General features: G+C 40.7%; 1 protein-coding gene across 3 annotated transcripts in view; it reads left to right on the plus strand.

The window, feature by feature from the left end:
* The window catches only part of RBMS3 (RNA binding motif single stranded interacting protein 3), a 542,868-nt gene that overhangs the window by 52,321 nt on the left and 468,071 nt on the right, over positions 1-22,476 (plus strand). For all 3 annotated transcript variants that reach the window (XM_019536251.1, XM_019536258.1, XM_019536241.1), the window contains exon 2: positions 3,622-3,680. In XM_019536251.1, the coding sequence (XP_019391796.1) occupies positions 3,622-3,680 (59 nt within the window). The remainder of the gene's footprint in view (positions 1-3,621; positions 3,681-22,476) is intronic.

Consider the following 22,476-nt stretch of genomic DNA (forward strand, 5'->3'; position numbering starts at 1 on the left):
GACTTCTACAAAAATGAAAGCAACAGAAAGACTAAGTGCACAGTTTCTTTAAATCTGATAAGTAAGGGTCTTGAAGAAGATTCTAGGTAGAACTGAAAAAGAGATAAAGCCAGAAGAGTAGCCTTGGGAATAAAAATATTTTCCTTATTCTGTTAAAATTTGTTATGTGGTGACTGCAAAAGATAACCCTTTTTGAGCTTTTTTGCTGTTGCACGAAACAGATGATTTCAAACTGACTCTTAAATCCATTTAATTTTCCTTCCTACTTCCTGTGAACTAAAGACAAATTCTTACCTTCTGTTCTAACCACTTAATGCAACAAGGTGTCAGTGGCCCATACAATTAAAATTCTCTCTCCCAAATCTAAGTCCTGTGAAGTTACTTAGAAACTGTACTATACAAGGTGATGTCATTTATTCATGTACTCATCAATGCTCAGCTTGGAGAGAGATGGAAAGCCTAAAGATAGAAAAATAACCGGTTTTTTTTATTATTTAAGATGCATTAGATAGCTTAAAAATGAAAAAAAAATCTTCCTGTTAATTTGTGTCAGCCAGTTTTACAGAGCATTTAGTAGTAAAAGTTCTGCCTCATTCCCTTGAAAATAAACCTTCTTTTCTAGAATCAGATAAAAAAAATGAGCTGAAAGAGACCCAAGGAGTTCATCTAGTTCAGCTTTCTGCCCAGGGCAGGAACTTCCCCATCTAAACCATCCCAGACAAATGTTTGTCTAACCTGAACTTAACTCCCAGTGACAGAGATTTGACAACCTCTCTATGTAATTTGTTCCAGTGCTTAACCACCCTCATAGTTAGAAAGTTCTTTGAAATAGTTAGCTTAAATTTCCCTTCTGCAATTTAAACCCATGACTACTACTCCTTTGACAAACTTAAAATTGAAAAAAATGAAATGTACATTTAAATAAACTTAATTTGCTGGAAGACAAATTTCTTCATCTATGATTTTTCTCAGTCTTTTTAGGCACCTTCTGAAATGCCAGATCTTAGCTTTCACCCTTTTTTTGACTACAGAAAAATAATTGAAAAGTTCTTCTGTTGTAAAGAATTCAGAAAGACCATAGCAGGCTGGAACGTTTTTGACACTCAGGATTCCTTTTTGAAATCTCTGAGTTTATCTTATGAATCATATAGTGGGTGGGGGACTGGGACATCTGTCATCAATGGGGTTACACTTCCCCTTGTCATTCATGTTCGCAGTCTTTGCTTTCTTTTGTATCCTCTGTTTCACTTGGATCTTCAGGTGGTGGCTATGGCTAAGGGTGCCTTTCACTAGCTGTACCTGGTAGAAAGGTTGTAACCCTTTTTTTGAGACTCTGACCTGGCCACCATCACCTATGCTTTTGTAATTTCAAGGCTAAACTACTGTAATGTGTTCTACATTGGCTGTCCTTGAAAACCATCTGGAAGCTTCTGCTAGTACAGAACGTGGTGGCCCACTTTCTAAGGGGTTGGATCACTAGGAACATATAGCTTAAGTACTCCAGAATCTACATTGGCTCTCAGTAGCTTTCTGGGCGTAATTCAAGGAGCTGTTTTTGATCTATAGGGCCCAAAATAGTCTGGGCCCTGTGTAGCTAAGGAACCACCTTTTACCTTATACCCCACTGCAAGGTCTCTGAAAACAACCATCAGTCTGCTTGGGGAAAATACATTGGATGTCATTCTCTGTAGTTGCTCCTTAGCTCTGGAACTCTGTCCCTCTTCAGGCATGCCAGAGCCTGACATTGGACATCTTTTGAAAGCCCTGTCATACCTTCCTATTTTAGCTGCAACTTATCAAGTAATGCTAGAATTGGATGTTGTTTAGGGGATCTCTATATTATCCTCCTGTTCTGTATGTTATCCTCCTGCTGTACTCAGCATTGGTGAGGCTGCAGCTGGAGTACTGCATCCAGTTCTGGGCGCTGCACTTCAAGAGGGATGTAGAGAAGCTGAAAAGAGTCCAAAGGAGGGGCACAGAAATGATTACGGGTCTGGTGAACAGACCATACGAGAAGAGGCTGAAGGACATGGGACTATTCAGCCTGGAAAAGAGAAGACTCGGGGGGGTCTTTGTGTCAGCCTTTAAGTATATAAGGGGAGAACATCAGGGGCTGGGAGAACATCTGTTCACCAAGGCACCCCGGGGAAGACTAGGAATAATGTTCATAAACTGAGAAAAGATCACTTCAGATTAGACAGAAGGAAAAACTTCTTTATGGTTCATGTGTCCAGACTCTGGAACAGACTCTTCCCAGAGGTGGCACCTAATGGGAGATCTTCAAAAGATGACCGGACATACAGCTTGCTGGCATCATCTGACCCCAGCAATCTTTCCTGCCTCAGAGCAGGTGGGATGGACCTGATGATCTCTTGAGTTCCCTTTCAGCCTCTAATTTTAATCTATGAATCCTGAGATATTAGTTCCCATATAAATTTTTAAAAATCACACAAATAAATAGGTGTTTGTGCACCTAACAGTGCTAATAATGTGTGGCATCCCATGGTACCTGTAAAGGTAAAGAGATCATTGCAGCAGTACCCCCATTGAGAATCACTAATGTAGACATCTCTAAGTCACCACTGTAATTGGTGATTGCATTGTCAGTTTCAGAGACTGAATGGATGTAGAAAATAAACAACCTTCTTAAGGAAGAATTTCAAAGTCTGTGTTAAAGTGCAATGACAGTTAGGAAGGTTGTTGTTCATTTTGTACCTCCTTTCTAGGTAAATCTGTTACTTTTGTTCCTAGGATCATTAAGCCAGCACCTTTTATAAGCCTCTTCCTCGCATGTCATGTATATATTTGTGCATACCTGTATGTGTGTGTGTGCAAAGGCAGATCCAGGGGGAGTCCAGTGGCACAGATGCACCTCCCTTTAAGTTGATCATGCCACAGGAGCAGCCACTGGGAACTTTTTTTAAAAGTAAGAATTGTCCCTCCCTTCCATTCCATGCTCAGCTAAACCTCCTTTCCTTCTCTCCCTGGGGGTGGGGATAGAGCTCCAGAGATGCTCCTGCCCACTTCAACCTGATTCCTCTTAGAGCTGAGCTCAAGCCATGAACAGCAGCAGCAGCAGCAGCACCAGGTGGTCCCTCCTCCCTGGCTGGTTCCCCTGGTGTTTCCTGCCAGCCTGAGAACTGGCATGGGGGAAGGAACCACCTCACTGCCACTTCTGCTGCTGCAGCCCAACTGTAGCAGGACAGGGCACAGCTCAGGATCTCTTCCTCTTCCCCACCACCCCCTCCCCACCACTTCCAGTCCCTGGTTCAGCTGGGTACAGCAGCAGCAGAAGTGGCAGTGGCAGGCAAGGTAGGGGAGAATGGGAGGCGAAGTGCAACTGAAGTAAAGAGAGAAGTGAAAGAAGATTCTTACTGCTTGAGAGAACTTGAAACAAGTCCCAGGCTCCTGTAGTGCAGTCTTTCTACGCTCATGTTGGGGGGGGGAGGAAGGTGCTAGGAGCTAGGGAGCAGGGTCACTGCTCCCATGCCTCCTTCTCAAAATCCTAGCTCCACCTGTGTATGTATGTGTAATAAAATATGTAGACTACTAAAACCACATCATTCTAGGCTTAAAATATAATAATATTTCTTTCTAATTTTTGTTGTTCTTTCTTTTTAGGTATGGGAAAATTGTATCCACAAAGGCAATTCTTGACAAAAACACAAATCAGTGCAAAGGTATGTGCAGTCCTCCTTGAGAGTTCAGTGTCTGCTTGGTTGATTGACTGACGGCTTAACTGCAAGGTTCAGGCTCCGACTGTGCAATCAAAGTAATGTACAGTATATTGAAAACATATTTAATAATGCCAGTGCTTTGAGTTGTATTTCCAGTAACATTGCTCATTAATTTTTTTCATTAACAAACAAAATGAAAATCGCAAATCAGAACAAGAATCAAATTGCTTCAGCAGAAAAGTAAATTACCTTCTAACCACATAGTGTCACCTGATTTGAATGATATCATCAGTGATGCAAATTGATTTCCTATATAAAAATGAGGAACCCTTCGGAAAACTTTCCCAAGCAAAACCTGGCTTAATTTTTCTATTCTATAAAGTCTCAGATTGCATTATTGGAGGAAAAAAACTTTCATTGTGGCACAAAAGTGTTCATGAAATTGTGACAAAGATATTAAAGATTATTTTTACCTTCACAGTTATAATTTTAATGCTTATGTTTCAAAATATGATCTGTTTTTTTAGTGTGTGTTGTGTTTGTATTTACATTTTTATCTAGAGAGATAAATACACAGATGCAGAGGCACTTTCTGAAGACTAGAATTATTTGTTATTTGTTAACTGATCAGAAGGTCTGTCATTTCCATTGGTGGGACTGGAGTGTTGGTGGTAAAATTTGGAGCTTGATTCCCAATAGGATAATACTGTAATTCCACAACTAATGAACTGCAGAATCTTTATGTGCTAATGGTTAGTTGTATTCTGATAAAGGAGTACCTTCTAGGAAGCAGAAATCATTTTCTTTAAAGCCCCTGTAAAATGTGTACTTAAGTACCTTAGGGCAGTAAGCTTCAAGAAACATTAGAACTATGATGAAATACTAAAGCAGGGTGTGAAGAGGAGAAACAGGGAGTGTCCCTTGGAAAAAAAAAAATGAGCAGGATCAAATCCTGTCCAACATTTCTTTCCTTCAAATTCATGCAGCTGCAAATGAAATAGCAGCTCAAGATAACAGGTGGGGGTAATGAAATTCTACCCTGCCAAAATGTAACAGTTTCAACAAGGCATAGTCTGCCACATAGAGAATGTGGTTAGGCTCATGGACTGTATAGCACTGTAGCAAAGTGGGTATCCTCACACCGCCTGCTTATCTCGCCCATCACGCCTTGTTGGAAGTTAGTAAGTTGGTAAATAAGGTGGGAGGGTGCCCATTTTTCTTTGCACCCCAATATTAGGGGATGCCCATGGCTCCATACCACCCCTACATCGCGGCCCAAGCCTTGCAGATGGAATCCAAATGTTAACAAGCACTCCAGCCACACACTGGACTCCAGAATCTTCCTGGAGGGACCCTCCTTTGAACCATCTGCTCAGGTGGCCTATGCCTCCTTCATCTGGGCTGCCAAGCTCCTCATAGCTCACTCCCCTCTGGGGTGTGGTCCCCTGCTTGGGACCTTCAGCCACACACAGGCCCTGGCCTGACCTCCAAAGCCAGGGGGGGTCCCAGGCCCACAGCTCTGGTTGCCCCTCATGGTGGGCCCCTGGCCCTTTTGACTGTCTTGGTCCTGGCCCCAGCATGGGCCAGTCAAGGGGCACTCTACCTTGGCCTCACTAGCCCCACACTCTCTCTGGGTCCCCTTTCACTAGATGTGGGGGAGCTGGGGTACCTCACGCCATGACTGGTGCCCCAGGGTCTCACAGGGGACTCTCACTCCCCCCCGGGGCAGCAGGTCATGGTGCTACTATTGATGTTACTTCTACCCACCCGGAGGTGAGGGTTGGGGTTAAGTCACCCCCTACTTGCCTTTCACCAGGGTGGTAACTGGCCTGACATTTCTTGGGGGCTCCTGCGCCACTGAGAGCCCCACCAAGCCACTCAATCCTGGAAGGCCCAGGACCAGGAGCCTCCAAAACCATTCCCTACATCTCCTCCCTTACCTCCCAATGATACCAGCAGCCCTGAAGCCAGGCAATATTGTTGTCTGGCCTCCAGCAGCAAAACTGTCCTGTTTATATGGGCAGCCCTGAATCCAAAATGGCTGCCCTCATGAAGCACCTGGCAGCTGCTGGCTCCAGGCCCTTAAAGTGGCAGGCACAAACAGTGTCTTGCCACAACCACTTACATAGTATTATGCACATGCAGGGCAGCATGTGCATAATGGGAGCACTTACTGCTTTTGTTAAAATGAAAAGCGTTGTCTGTTCCACTAAACATTCCTGCAAGGTGGTGTCTTATGTTCAGCACTGCTTCACAATTCTTTCCTTGAGTTATTTCTTCAAAGATAAGAGAGCATGGCAGAGGTTGTCGAAAGAAAAACGCCTCTAGATGTTGGAGCTTTTTAATTTTGTACTGGATAAAAGTTCATTCCTCATTAGCAAAATTGCCAAAAGTGCAAAAAGGGAAAATGAAACAGCCTACTAAATCGATACGCCCAGTCTGTTGCATTATTCTTTGTGATCTATGTAGAATATAATAGATAATGGTGGATGTTATCAATTTAAAAACTTGGAAATATATTTTGATGCCACTGGAGTCTTGGCCAAATCATAGCAGTTGCGTTTGAAAATTAAAAAGGTCATTCATAGCAAAGGAAAAAAATGTATATGTATTAGTGAATTTCCATGCAGTTCTAGCAGAATACTTTGCCTAGCTAAAGCAGCTACAATTCTTTGGTTTATTCTCTTCTGGGAATAAAGAAAATGTGAAAAATTAGCTATATTCTTCAAATATTCTTCTGATTTTAAAGGATGGTGAGTATACTCTACCCATTTTAAGGCTTTGTACTGTCCAACCTTGTTTTAGGCTGGTGTGAGCTATTCAGTCAGGTTTCAGGAAATCATATAGGATACCTATACATGATCAATGAGGCTGCTCCAATGCACTGTAATGATAGCATGCCAGAGCAAACTTGATTAATTGAGTATGCTGGAGCATGGTAATTACCATGCTCCAGTAGCTTCCAGCATCTTCTGTATCAGTGTCCTCCTGCTTCGAAATGGTGCTTCAAAAGCACCCAGAACATCTCATGTATCAGCACCCCCATGCTTCAGAATAGCTCGTAGATGAGCTTTAGATAAAGCACCCCCACTGCCATTTTGAAGCATGGGGACGCTGATACACGAGGTGCTCCAAGTGTTTTAATTAGAGTGGCTGTAAGAGTTGCTCTAATTAAAACGCATCCCCCCCCCCAACCTTCCACTCCCGGACCATGTGTATAAATGTCCATAGGCTCCAAGAGAGTTCACTATGGAAACCTCTTCTTTCAAGATTGCACTTTGTTGGGAGGCATATGTACTACCTGAGGCATAGGAGAAACAAATATAATTCTGTAATAGAACAATAGGAAACAAAACAAGCACAGTCATGACGAAATGACCAGAAACCTCTGAACAAAGGAGGGAACAATTACATATAGACAATAATGAAAAATAGACAGATGATTCATTCAGATGCTCAAAGACAAGATCCTAATAAGATCTAATGAAGTAGTTGGAGAGTTTAGGTAGGGTTTTTTTGGTCCTCCTTCATGTATTTGGCTTGTGGGTCTAGTGTGCTTCCTAATTTAAAAAATCAAGGAAAGAAAATAAAGGAAACCTTTCAAGAAATGTATTAATCTAAATTTATAGTCATCTTTTTTCATTCCCCCCCCCTTTTCCTTCAACTGGCTTGTAGGCCTACATGCTTAGAGCAGAAGGAGTGAATAACGGATATTTCACAGTACAGTCTCCATACCTCATAGCAATGAAATACAGAACATTTAATCTGCCAAATATACAAACCTATTACTTAGGGTATGAATTACTGTCATCTGCATCTGCTGCATCCAGAGGACTGGGAGTGTGAAGTTTGTGATGCTACAAACTTCTTGTGGCACCACATGCCACATACGGCCAATGTTATAAATTTGCTGCGTGGTGGCAGAGTTTGCTACCAGAATTTCCCAGTAGCAAAAAAATATTTAAAAAACCCCAGAAACAAAAGTGGCGCAAAGCACACAAAACAAACATGCACTGGCTCAAATGGAGGCCGAGCAGTCTACATCAGTGCTCTGGCTGCTGGCCAGGCTTCCATGTTGCTCCAGCACATCAACAGGTAAGACTGCTAGAGCCAGCACAGGTGCTGTCCCAAGGGCAGTTTGCCCATGTGGAACATTTTGTCCCGCTATAAAGCACACTTGCAGGCATTTACACTGAGGCAGTTTGTGCCACTGCAAATGCATCCCCCTGCTCATCTGGCCACAGACTATTGAACTGTATGCATGCAGATTTACTTCCTAGTTTAGTAAGGAACTCATAATTACTTGGGCATCCTACTAGGTCCTTAAAAGACAAGACCTGAGAGAACTACGAGAAGTTTTAAATCCCACCTACAGAAATATTTTTTTTCAGTAAATAAAAACTATGAGTTGCAGTTTATAGAAGATAAACATTCAATTTTATAATCTTTGTTTTACAAAAAGAAGAGTGCTTTGACTTCTAAGCACTCTATTTTGTCTATGGGGAGAAATTTATCTAAAAGGGTGAGAAAAAGTCTAGAAAATTAATGTGGAATTCAAAACTTAATGGAAACCTTTTTTTCTTGCTTAGAAACCATTTGTCAGATATTTAAAATACAAATTTTGGGGATAGACAGGTAAGATTTCAATAGAGGGTGTCTAGAAGGGACTATCTTTTTTACTTCATCTGTATCACAGGATATTAAATTTAACCGAGTTACTCCCTTAATGAAACAAAGACCACTGTAGCAAGTGGAAGCTTTTGTATATTTTTTAATCTCTTTTTGCATATAGTAAGGGGCAACTTTTCCTGTATACCTGATGCATAAGTATAGGAAGATGAGGAGGGACAGATAATGTGATGCCACCTATTTCTCTATAGATAAAAGTCTATTTTATCTTGCATTTAATCATCAAGATTGTGTATGTGCTTCAGTTTATATGCATACTTTAATACCCCTGTGAACTGGATCCTAATAAACAGGAGGTATTCAGATGCTCTGATAAGAGAGCTGTATTAGTATCTATAGCTGTACATTAGTTATACAATGTACAATTCATTTTATCTCTCTGTAAGTCTGCAAGGTAATTTGTCTTTCCAGGTATATTATAAAAATGAGTTCTATTAGAATATTTTGAAAATGTTGAATTGCTATGTTTATGTTATGTATTAATTGATTACTTTAATTATTTTATTACATTTAAGAAGGAAGTATTTACTGCTGAATAAAAATATGAAGCAGGTCCATGTGAAAACATATACTTGTGAAGAAAGCAACAAAGCTCTGTGGAAGGCTTTTTAGTTAATACATTTTATTTATTGGGAATAGCATACACTGAAATAAATGTGCTGTGTTATTTACGGTTCTTAGAACTGCCATTTTGAGAGAGAAAAAGGAATCCATCCATGTGGATCTATGCCTGCTCACTGAGTGTAAACTACATATACCAGGAGGGTATGCATAGCCCATTTTGGGGAAAATGGATCTCAAGGAAAGTAAATAATTTGTTAAACAGATTTATTTTGAAAATATATGCTGACGTTATAAATATCTCCTATTTTAGAAACAAACATACATAATGTATGTGGCAATGGTTGAGTTCTTGTTTTTCTTTCTTAATAAGGTCAAATTCTTATATAAGCAGTGGAATAATAGTTCACAAGTTATTTTAAAATGAATAATGTATAATATTTTAATTAACAGGCTTTCATAAAATGTGGGATTTGCCAAGCCTGGCCAAGAGCTGAGGGTGGGCAGGTACTTTACAAATCTCTCCAGATAGCTCCCCCAGTAGAAGCCCTTGGTAAACCAGTCCTGGATCTCTTAAACAGAGAAAGCATATTATGCTGGATCGAGCCAAGTTTTGTTAGCAAGCACAATTACAAACCCCCATCTCCAGAGTTGGAAAAGCATTGCATTAACTAGCTGTGTTACAACTCTCGCGCCATCAGTCACATAAGCTGTAAGGTTGCTGTTTCCAATCTTAATGTGCTAGGAAGGATCCCTTTAGGGTGTCCTCTCTTATTGCTGTGGTGGGGCTGCATTACAAGTTTTGTTTGTGGAGCCCGTTATCTCTCATTTCCAGAATGTGGCCAAGGAAAGCCTACCTTCTTGCCTGTTCTGTTTATGCAGCTGCTGGTAATTGTGCCCTTTGCAAGATTTTTGCATATTTTATTTTGTCTAACCACTTTACTTCAAATATCCAATTTAATTTCCTTTGAAAAGAATTGCTGCTCCTCCATGACTGTAATCCATACAAGAGTATACTTAGGACATTGTTACTGAGTATTTGCAACTCAATGCTGACGCCCATAGATTTAGATTTCCATATTGTGGTAAGCTTCTGAAAAGCAGTGCTTGCCTTTCTCACTTGAGTTGTTAGATTATAAACGCAGTCACTGGGGTTATGGAAAGTGTTGCCTACAGAAGAAGAGTTAGCAGCGCTCAAAGCTGTTCCTAGAATTAATCATTTTAGGTCATACTGGGTGCATCTACACAAAAACGCTTTACTGCTCAGATAAGCAAATTACTGCGTAGTGGGTGCATCTACATGAGATACTATATCACCCTAGTGACAAGCAACATAGCATTGGCAGGCATGAACTGTGATGCCACTGGTACTGCTTAGTAGCAACGAGTTCAGTAGGGTCAGAAATGACCCATGTGGCCCTGGGACGCTTTAGTACTGGCATCTACTGCATAGTCATTTAGTACTTGTTTTAGCAATTGTGCAGGAACAAGTGTGCAGGCAGGTGCTCATGTAGACGTACCCCCTAAGCATCGCCATCTGTATGTGCAGACCCTTACTGTGCAGTAATTTGCTCTTCTCAGCAGTTAATTTACTGCCTGCAAATGCAAGTAGCAAATTAACTGCTGAGCAATTACTGTGCAGTAAGGTATGTGTAGACGGCTGACTGGGAGTAAATTTGCTCCTGGTCAGGTGGATAGCAGGAGGCAGGAGATTGTTCCCTGCCTTGGGAACTGCCTGCTGCCAGGGTGGGCTCCACCACTGGAGTCCAGGCAGGGACATATCCTCCTGCCCTGGCAGCAGGGAGCTCCCAGCCCCTGCTCCATGATCACAGAGCTGGAGCTGAGAGCTTCCTGCATGGGGAGAGTTCCCCACCCAGCCTGAAGCTGGCTGAGACCTGCCCCTGATTGGGACAGTTTCCGGCCAGCCCTGGGCTACACAGGGAAGTCTACATATGCAGCCTGGAGCTGGCTGGGGACTGTCCTGTTCCAGTTAAGAGCAGGTCCCAGGCCTACAGCTTTTCTTGTGATCCAGGGTGATTGGGTGATCTAGGCACAGGGCTTGGAAAGAGCCCCATGCCCAGATCCACCAGTGGGCAGCTAGCAGTGAGCTAAGGGGAATCCCTGCTGGAGGCTTACTGCTAGCTGCCCCACCAATGGATTGGGGCAGAGATTTGGGACCTGCCCCACAGCTCTTTCCAAGTCCCATGTCCCCAGTTAGGGAGCCAAGGAGCCAAGGCCAGGAACTCCCTGCTGCTGGGGCAGGGGGACACTGTCTTAGCCTGCCCCAACACCTGCCCACCACCAAAGCCTGCCCCAACAGTAGGCAGCTCCAGTTAGACCAGTTAGACACCTTGTTAGACAATGTTGCAAGGTGTGAAAATGCAAGTAATATGAGGACATGTGAGATGGAAAACAAGTTGTTCTTAAAATGTACTGTTGATGGCATTACAGATCTTGTTCAGAATAATTGTACCAGGGACTTCTTGGGATTGACCCAGGGAACAAATGCCAGTTTTCACAATCACTGAAAACCCTTTTCTTAGGCAGTGTTGTGATGATTCCTTTTTGTGATTCTTATGTAGGAAAGCATGCCTTCCATGCTCATTTGAAGCTTTTCAAATTCACTTCACTTGTTTAATCTGGTTTGTAGTTATTTAATATTGGCCAGTGGTAGTAGAGTTTCTTAGATTGCTGTTGATAGTGGCTTAGCTTCTCCCAGGGTGATTTCCTCACAATTAACCTCAGGTTTTTCATCTTATCTATGCTGTGAATGTTGAAATGTGTTTCAAGTGGAGGTCTGTTCACTGTATAATGAAAATGCCATATACATCTTTACATTTGTTTCTCAGGTCTGCTGAGAATGTTTCTATGTTTGACTAAATTATTAGTCCATTGTGACTCTAACTAAAGTCAATTACAAGCTTTTATGAGCTATTTTGGCTCACCTCCACTTCCCAGGCCTATCACTATACACTAATTTGCTTCCCCTGGCTGAATTTTTTCCTAGCTCATCTATTTTTTCTATATGCTTCTTTCCAGGTATTAGTATCTTCTTGCTCACTAAAACTGAGGAGGTTCAGCCTTGCCTGTTTCCATCTGGTGATGACAGCCAAAGTGGGTCTTGGTCCCCAACTTTTCTTTCTTATCCTTGGAAAATCCCGATGCCTTCTCAGCCATATTGGCATATATACCTTGGATAGTCCTCCAGTCTTTTTCTTCACCATCAAAAATGGAATCCAAATTTGTCAATGTGAAAAACTTCTTTGAAAGCTGAAGTCCAAATTCCATTTTAGTTTAGTGAACCAATGGGTGACTAAAACTTTGACAGTAATATTTAGTGCATGGTTATCTGTTCCTGTTTATGCATTCGTATCATAGGAATCATAGAAAATTAAGGTTGGAAGGGACCTCAAGAGGTCAACACCCTGCTCAAAGCAGGACCATCCCCAACTAGATCATCCTAGCCAAAGCTTTTTGTAGCCGGGTCTTGAAAAGCTCTCTGGGTAACCTGTTCCAGTGTTTTACTGTCCTTCTAGTGAGAAAATTCTTCCTAATATCTAACCTAAACTTCCTATGTTGCAACTTGAGACTCTTGCTCCTTATTCTATCATCTGCCACCACTGTATCACACACGACACTGAGATTCTCATACTGTGGGACTCGATTGATGAGAACCCATATTGTGCAATTTCCCTTTACCTTATTCATCAGTCATTCATAGGAGTATATTACTGGATGACTGCCAACTTTATAAGTTGGCTCTAGAATACCAAACAGTGTTTTACTATTAACTGGCTGCATCTACATGCGTTCAACTGTGGAATAAAGTGTCACCATCTACACACGTGACACTTTTAGGCCATAGTAAACTAATTAACACTGACATAACGTAGTACTGTTGGGGACAGTACTTCCTCATGGAGGAGTAACTGACTGAGATTAAACACATGTGTAGATGCTGACCATAGGTGTAAATTGCACCTGGTCAGCCTAGCCAGCGGAGGGCCAGACTCCTGCCTGCTGCCGAGTCACGTGGTTCTGTCCTTTTAGCACCATCGTGCTGCAGCCAGCCCCTCTGCTGCCTAATGTCTCCATCCAGAGACTGGGGCTGACCCACTGTGCCCCCAGCCCTGCCATAAACTGCTCTGCTTTGGCTCAAATTGCTGCTGGCCTGAGCATATGTGTAGATGCTGTGCCCATGAGTAGTTTACTCTGGCTCCAACTAATCCAGAGTTTGTTGCTTTCAATTAATTGCACATGTAGATGCACCAACTGGGCATGTTTACACATGCTATTAATACTCTGTAAGCTTACTGCACAATTAGATACTATGCAGTAAGCCTTCCCTGGCACGGCATCTACATGTACACCTGTTGGGAGTAAATTTGCTCCTGAAGGGAGCAGTTCAGTGCAGGCATACTCCACTCATGCTGTACCCTTTACAGCAGCAAGGGGGAGCTCCAGGATCCCTTTGGGTGCCAGTCTGGGCTTGGCAGGAGGCACCAGAGGCACCTGGTCCCTGGCGGTGGGGGGAGCTGTCCTGCCAGACTGGGGCACAGGGCTGGGAAACTGTTCCCCCCTCAAGTGCTGGTTCTTACCTCCATGCCCCAATCTGCAGATTGGGGCACAGGGCTGGGAAAATATCCCCTCCCCCTGCTGCTGCTTCCCAGCCCCAATCAGGACACAGGGCTGGGAATCCGATGCTGAAGGAAGGGATAGTTTCCCTTCCCCTTGCTGTCTGGGCACTTTGCTCCCAGTCAGCAGTCTATATGTGTGCTACTACTCAGCAGATACTGTACAGTTTATCTGCTACCTGTATTTGCAGGTAGTAGGCAACCATGCAGTAGACTAATTTACTGTGCAGTAAATACTTCATACATCGAGATGGTGATGCCTTGCTGTACAGTAGATTAGTCTACTGCATAGTAAAGCGTCTCATGTACACATGCCTGCTTATTCATAGTTCAATACAGGTGTCTGATCATTGTTATTCATGATTAGGATGACTCCTTTTCTTCCAGATGGAATTCCTGACTGGATCTTGATTTCTAATTGGTCAGTTTGAAATAATCTGCTTCTGGTTATCTACTCTCATTCACAGTGAGACGGTCAATTTTTTCTCCATTTTGTATTTCTCTCCTCTCTCTCTTGAAATGATTTTTCCAACTGGTAGCATCATATATTTAATTTGAAACAGTAGACTCTTAAAGAAACTAGCTTTTTGCTAGTTCAAGATTGAATTGGTAATTATCGCACAGTTTGAACACTATCTACTTGTCCAAGGATTTGAGACTGCAGTTAGGAAGGTCTTTCCTTAGTTTCCAGGAAAAGAATATTTTTTCAGGATGACAATATCAGTATCCCAAGACTAAGTGCATTCCTTATATAACATGAGACATTGTAGTATTAGTGTGCATGTGGAAATAGAAAGGCTTTTGAGGCTTGCTGTGATTTGTCAGTCAAAGTAGGGGCTTTCTTCCTTATCAGTGGGTGCGTCTACACATGTGCATTTACTGTGCAGTAACCAAAATTACTGCTCAGTACAGGCACTACATAAGTATTAATTTATTTCAGCAGTATATTGCTGTAAATCTTTTAAGTAACAGATTTTATATTGTGCAAAATAACTTTTAAAAAACACAGTTTTGCCAATCCCAAATGTTCAGAAATCACACAATTTTTTTTTAAGTTATAATTATTTTTAAAAGAGTAGTTTAGGTTTTCTTTATTTACTAGGATTGTGAGAAGCTTCGGTCCGTGATTCGATCTGGCGCAGATTCGGGCCAATTTGGTGGCTGAATCTCCGAATCCGAATCGAATTGAAACCCTCCTAATTGATTCAGAGAGATTCAGAAAGACTTGGCAATTCGGACATAGACACAGCTGTAAATGTTTTTTCTACATGCCTCTAGGTAGCAGGTGGTTCATGAATGCTGTGATTTTGGGGCGCATGGAGTGTTCCACAGGAGCAGAGGGGGCTCCCCAGCTCATGCAGCAGCAGACCTAGAAGTGGACCAGAAGCACTTGCAGTCCGCTTCTGGGCCCTCTGGGGAGCATGTGGGGGACCTCTTCATGCCCTCCCATGTACCCTGGCTCAGCAACTGATGCTTCCTGGGTCTAGGGGGGGCACCCAGGGTCCTCCTGAGGCTGACTGCTGAGCCAGGGAGCATGCAGGGGGGGCCCCTGCATGCTCCTCAGTGGACCCAGAAGTGGACCAAAAGTACTTCTGGTCCACTTCTGGGTCCACTGCCATGCATGTGGAGGGCTCCCCCCTGCACTCCCATGTGACTCTCTATGCACCCCAGCATCTCAGCATTCACAAGCCACACTGGTACCTCGAGGTATGTAGAAAAAACATTTAAAGCTGTGTCTATGTCAAATCGCTGATTCTCCAAATCAGCACTGAATCTACAGATTCAGAATCAGCCAAATTGAATAAGGGACAGTGATCTGAATCAACTAATTGAATCACTGTCCCTAATTTGGCCAAATCCAAATCTGAATATAATAGGGTCTGCTTCAGATCCTACCACTTGGTTTCTGAATTTTTAAGATGTTTCATGTTCTGTTTTTAAGCTGTTTTCCATAAATTGCAAGGGTTAGCGGGGGGTTTTTTCATTTTAAATGAGGTTCTGATATTGTTGCATTAGCATTTGACCCTGAAAGCTGAGACTCTAAGAAGAGCAACAAGCAAAATAATATTTCACAAAGAATCACAATGCTTAGCAACAGTGAAAATACAGTGACTTGATCTCTGGGCTTATTGCTTAAAGGTACTCTGTAAGTGTGTGACTAATCAACAGTTACCTGCTGCTTTATTTTATTTTATTTTTTTAAGTAACTAGATGACGTTGGATGGACTTACATACATCTCCACTTAAACACCTACCGTGTCTACCTGAGGGTGCATATATGTTCTGGCAACAGCCCAGGTGCTTTGCAAATGGAGCCTAATTTAAAATTCTCTATCTGGGTTAATTAATTCAGATGTGGCAATTTCATATTTGCCAATGCATCCAAAATTTTCTCTAGTGGCATTAACAGGGTTTAATGAGTAGCTCTGAACTTCTTACTGTAGCTAGGAGATGCCAGCACAGATTGTTTTCATCCCGTTGTAAGGACCCTCACAATGACAACTTTCTAATATGTCCGCAAAATATCACTTCATATTTTGTATTACATTTGTTGCAGCTCTATCAGAAACTATCCATGATTGTCTCAAGTAAGTCCTGTCAAATTTGCTTATTGCATTGAAAGTCAGGCCCTCTAGAGTGGAAACTTCATCCTAATTAGTTCCCCAGACTCTTTTTTTCAAACAGCTTCTTTTCAGGTTAGGAGATTATTTCCTGAGTCATTATTCCATGATAAACGAACTCATGGCTTAGCAAGTATTTTCCATAAGGACCTAAGATCTCAAATATCCTGTAGTATATCATCTAATCCATGATCATTTCAGGGGATTTTTTTTTCCACTGTTGAATGCTGTTTCCAAAATTCCAGCCCCAGATAATTTGTTATCGTTCCAGGGGATCCTGAAACATGATTTTAATTCATATAAAATAGTTGATTAGCCCCTTTGTCATTCTACTGGTGTCAGGTGGTTTAGTTCACAATTTTGTTCAAATTTACTGGTCTCAGGTTGATTTATAACCATCTCATATGTCATATAGATTAACTAAAACCTTAAAAGCACTTTTTCAGTTCATGGTAGCATTAGTTAAAACCCCCTGACAATACATTGGCTTTTTTTCACTGATTGCACAGAATCACAGCTTCATTTACACTTTTTTGTGACTATCACCCTCATGGCATGACTCTGGATCTTGTATACATGTAAAAACTTGTTTATCTGACCTCTCATTACTTAAAAGTAGATCATTCTTCTCAGCGTTGATGTATTTCTTATCTGTTTATATTCAAAAGTCCTGTTTATCCAAACGTTTCAGATAGTTCCATAAACTTCTGTAAAATAGGACTCCTATGAAATCTGACCCCTGTAGTTTCACAAAAGACTATCATGACTCTTGTTCAGCTCTAAGTGCTAATTTATTTTTTCCACCGCCATTTTAGTTTTTTTCTTCCTTTAGTTTCTGAATTCCATTTATTAGTCTACATATGTGCCACAACCCAGATGTACTTTTTATAAAATGACAATTTGATAACAAACCCTGCTCATGGACTCTTATTGAATGCAATTACTCAATAAGAACCAACCATCAGTCCAATCAATTAATTATGGCATAGCTGAACTTCACGTTTGTGATATGTTAACAATCAGAAAAGTAATCATTCCAATTTTTCACTCAGTTATTACAAATTCCTTGACTTCTGTTTATATTTAGAAATTAGTTCTTTCTCAGTAGACGAAGTGAAAGTTAGGCACTAACAGGTATTCCAGCTAAGTAGGTATTTTATTTGGAACTGTGCTTCCTTTACTCAGTTAAGAACTCAAAACTATTGGATGAAAATTAGTTTTTTACATCCACCAGATACCCAAGACATGCATTCTAGAAGATTCTCCTTTGCCAAATCAACCCTGGTTTCAGTGGTTACATAACAGCTATATTCTCCGCCAGACAAATGGCCTGGGGAATGTATTGAGAGTCACTTACACACTATTTTCTCTATATTTAAAATAAGTCATATATTTAAGAATTAAAGATGCAACCATGCATACAGATATGTTGGTAGGCAAAACAATCTCAAACTTCTACTTTTTAAAAATTAATAAAGTATGCCTTTGGCCTAAAAACCTACCTACCTGTGGGGCAAAACTACAAGTGAGAGGCCGTTACTGGACTGAGATTCACTCTAATACATGGGCCAAATGCAGCCTGTGGAGCCGTGGTATCTGTTTTAAATATGCTATGGCAACAACCGAGAGGACTATGATCGTACTAATGTACCATTGTTAATGGTTTGTAAAATTACTCAAATTTTGTTCAAGCCCAAATATTGAAGAAAAGAAGAATTAGAGACCTGAAGGGAAGTGGAATATAGGGTTAAATGCTATATGAATTTACCAAAGGTAGATTTTGCTAAATTAAGCTGATACATTATCTTATCAATGAAAACTATTTGCCAGATAAAGAAAATGAGGTAGAAACTATCTCTCTGGATTTTAGTGAAGTATTTGATATGGTGTCATGTGGGGAATTATTAATTAAATTAGAGAGAATGGAGATTAGTAAATTTATAAAGTTGATACGGTAGGATTGGATAGCATTGAACAAGGAGCTGTCAGGCTGCAAGGAAGTTGTTAATGGAGTTTCTCAATCTTGTTTAATATTTTCATTCATGACCATAGCACAAAAAATGGGAAAGTGCTGATTAAATTTGCTGGCAACACATTGGAAGGCATTGTCAGTGCAGAGGAGGATTGGGATGTCATCCAAATGGATCTAGAGACCTGGAATAATAGAAATATGATGGAATTTAATACCACAAAATATAAAGTCATGGACTTAGGGACTAATAGACTGCTATAAGCAGGGTATTGGAAACAGCCGAGACAGAAAAAAAACATTGAGTGTACCTGCAGATCAAATGTATTGCCAACGTGATGCAGCCATGAAAATATAATCCTAGGATTCATCAAAGAAATAGTTGTTCCTTTAGATATGGCACTGGGAAACATTTTCTGGAATTCTGTGTATACCCCTAGTCATCCATGTTCAAGATATGTGGACTGAAACTGGAATAAATGCAAAGAGATACTAGAGTAATCAAGAGAATGGAGATTCTGTCATATGGAAAAAAGACTGAAAGACCTTGGTTTATTTAATTTAGCAAAAATAAAGTTGAGAATGGGTAAGATTGCTCGCTAATAAATACATCAGAGTGCGGGGGAAGGGAAAATAACTAAAGGATAATCTGGGCACAAGAGCAAATGGCCACATCTACATGAGCAGCAAACTACACAGTTGTTACTGAGAAGTCATTTAGTACTTGCTTATGTACTAACCAGTAATGCTAGTTACTGCACCGTGATTTAGTACTTGCATAAGCAAGTGCTATATTCCTGTACAGTAACCAGTGTTACTGCGGAGTACCGTTGCTGCACGTTTTTTTTCCTGATGTTACTGTACAGCAGCAACAAATTATTACGCAGTATCTCATTACTACTGCGCAGTACCATTACATCATGTTTAGTGCCCCCTGACACTACTGTGCAGTAGCAACAAACTACTGCGCAGTAGCGGTTAGTGTAGATGCGCCCACAGAGTATATATTTGGGCTGGAAGTAAAACAAGGTTTGTAACCAATTTTGGAGTTAGCTTCTGGAATGACCTAGCAATTAAAGAAGTAGGGCCAAAATAATTTAATGAGTTTTTAGGTGGATTTTGTAAGTTTATAAGAGGTTTACATGATATTGCTTGCTATGATAACAGGGTACTTGACTTGACACAGGAGGCCCATTCTAGTCCTGTGTTTATAAAATTGCTCTAATTTAATTACAGCTGTGTGAATTCAGAATGAGGCAAATGAGAAACATCTTTTTCTCAGTTTATTTCAAGTGCTGTGCTAAGCATGATTTTTGTTTGACTTGTTGTGAATCAAGTAATTATTCTTGCTTTAGGTTTGCTCTCTTGACCACTGAAGTCCATGAAAAGATTTCCAGGGACACTTTGGATCAGAGCAGTAGCATAACAGTAGGTGAAGGTGGCACCTGCTCCAGCAGGCGAAAGAGGCACTTGGCCCCAGGTGCCAAGTGAGGAGACATCACCCCACCCTGACAATCTGTGCCCCAGTAGCATTACCATGCTGGGAGCTCCCAGCAGATCCTGACTGATGTTGCTTTAAGAGCAATATTGCCAGGGTGAACAGAGTGCATGTGGCAACAGCTCAGCCGGACAAGTTTCAGATGTTCCCAGCTGGGTAATGCTGTTGGCCCCACAACCCCAATCCCATCCCCATTCTCTGAACCAATGTACACTCCTCCCGATCCCCTATGCTCTCAAAATTGTATTCCCTCCCCTCCTACCCACTCCTTCTTCTGCAGGGCTTGCCCTGGGTGCCAGCTTGGCTTGTTATGCCCTTGGATCAGTGTTCTGGTGAGTATGCAAAAAGAATCACCACTTACTTTCTCTGCCTCACTCTCTTTTAAAACTGTTGCTGTAAGAGCCCCAAAACTTTTAGTCCCAACTTCTTTGGCAATTTTTGGTTTGAATCATGTGAATGTAAAATGATGGCAAGATCTAGTTTAATTTAGATCCAAAATTAATTGATCTTCTGGTCAGAGAACACACTCTTCTTGAAGATCATCCTCAGTTGTAAATAGTAAAGGTAATTTGTTCAAGTGTGTTTGTTAGTGGCCCCAATATCATAAACTGTGTACACAAAGACTTTATTCACCTACAGTGACAAAAGTGATTCACACACGTTAAGTGACTTGATCAGGAATATTCAGATGAGTTAGTAATTCCTGTGTGAGTAACTCTGCTAAAATGAGTAATTAATGCTCTTAAATAGGGGAGGAAAATACTCAGGTGAGTGAAATTACTCATTTGCATTTATAGGGATTGAGCCCTAAGAATATCTGTAGGCTTTCAAATAAGAAGTCTAAATATTTCCAATATTATGCTTGCTAGGTTACCTGCTAAAGCCAAGCAAGAAAAGCCGTGTATTTTGGAGAAGGGAAGCAAAAGAATGAGTAGAAAAAAATTATCTCTATTATTTTAACTGTATGGGGAGAGTATCACTCAATCATTTCATATTATTAAGACTCATAACAAAATGGGATTTTCGGATTATGACTTTAAAGCCCTGTGTTCCCACTGTGTTTTGGGAACGAGTGAAAGCATATGTGCCTACAGGACTAAGTGAAACCAGAAATTTTGTTTCTGTTCCTGATTAGACTAAGTTTTTTTTACTGACACTCTGCTCCTAGGTTTGGCATTCCTGGGAGAGAGAAGAGAAGTGGAATGTAAAGGGGAGAAACTTTCCAGTCAACATTTGGTTTGAATTTACATATAACTGAAAAAATGTTACATATTATAATTCCAGTACTGTTCCATTTTAACCACAGAAACACTAGCTGCATTGTAAACTTCACATAAGCCTTTCATTTCATGTGCTGAATCGGTGTCTCTGCATCACTTTTTATGGTGGTAAATAAGGTCTTAAACAAAGAAAACTTTTGAGTTAAAAGATGTTTAGATGAAAGTGTGTAAAGGTCTACTACCTTATCTTTTATCAGAGAGCTTCCAGAATTCCTTAACAAGACAGAACTGATGTCCTTTTTTATAGTTTATCTCTCCTCAAGAACATATCTTTGTCATAGATTGCAGATCTGGTTGCTGGTTGCCCATGACACTGGAAAAAATGTCCAAGACATGATGAAAGGATAAGGCTTTTAGTTTTAACTGAGATAGTTTGTCTGACTAGGAAACTTGAAACTTTGATCATTTTGCTTTTGATTTAGATATGAATAGATTTGTTTCTCCTGACCCCAAAGCAATCATATTCAAACTTGACACATCATATAACAGAGTAACTAATTACAATGAGACCTTTGGCAATTGTGGAAAAACAGTATATATGTGTGTGTGTGTGTGTGTGTGTGTGTGAAGTATATATGTATGTGTATGTGTTATATATACACACACACAACACACTATTATATATATATTTTATATTCCATATAGTGTGCATGCACCCACAAACAATTGATATAATGGAAAATATTGTTTGTGTGTGTGTATGTATATACAATTTAATATGAAGAAAAATAGATTTTTTTTATACGAGATGCCTCCAAATCATACCATGTAATATATGAAATGCCTCATATACAAATATGATCTAGAAGCATTTCCTATAGCAGATATCCATTTTTTCTTCATAACTGATAACTAAAATAGAATATGTTGAGCTACATAATTATATTTCTGTAATAATTTAAAAACTCATGGGTGTCACTTGAAGATGTCAAGGCACTTAATGTTTCCTTTTTTTGTATATATGCTTTATTCTTCCTTCATCTGAGACTGTAAAAGTTTGTTAAAGACATTGGCTGCAATTCAGCAAAGTACTTAGAGATAGGTACATACTAAAACATCGGGCTGATTTTGAGGATCTGATTTAGAAGCTAATTTCAATCTTCTCTACAAAACAAATTGCAGATGGGTAACTTAGACATTTCCTCACGTTCAGAGTTTAGACCAGGTCAAAGAGACATAATATTTCAGATCCTACAGCATATGAATGGTACCAATATACCAAGCCTTGCACTTTAACATTTGTTATTGCAATGTTTTCAGAAATATCACAGATCTTGGCCTGAGGATATATACCATATTTACTTGCATACTACACTCACCTTTTCCCCAAAAATTAGCCCTCCAAAATTTGGGTTTGTGTCTTAATTGGGAAAGATAATCTTTCATAGATTTCATAGACATTAGGGCTGGAAGGGACCTCGGAAGATCATCGAGTCTAGCCCCCCCACCCGAAGGGCAGAAAGTCAGCTGGGGTCATAGGATCCCAGCAAGATAAGCATCCAATTTGCTCTTGAAGGTGTTCAATGTAGGTGCTTGAACCACCTCCG

The sequence above is a fragment of the Crocodylus porosus genome, unplaced genomic scaffold (genome assembly GCF_001723895.1).
Source record: "Crocodylus porosus isolate Cpor-Errol unplaced genomic scaffold, CroPor_comp1, whole genome shotgun sequence".
In the NCBI taxonomy this organism is placed as follows: domain Eukaryota; kingdom Metazoa; phylum Chordata; order Crocodylia; family Crocodylidae; genus Crocodylus; species Crocodylus porosus.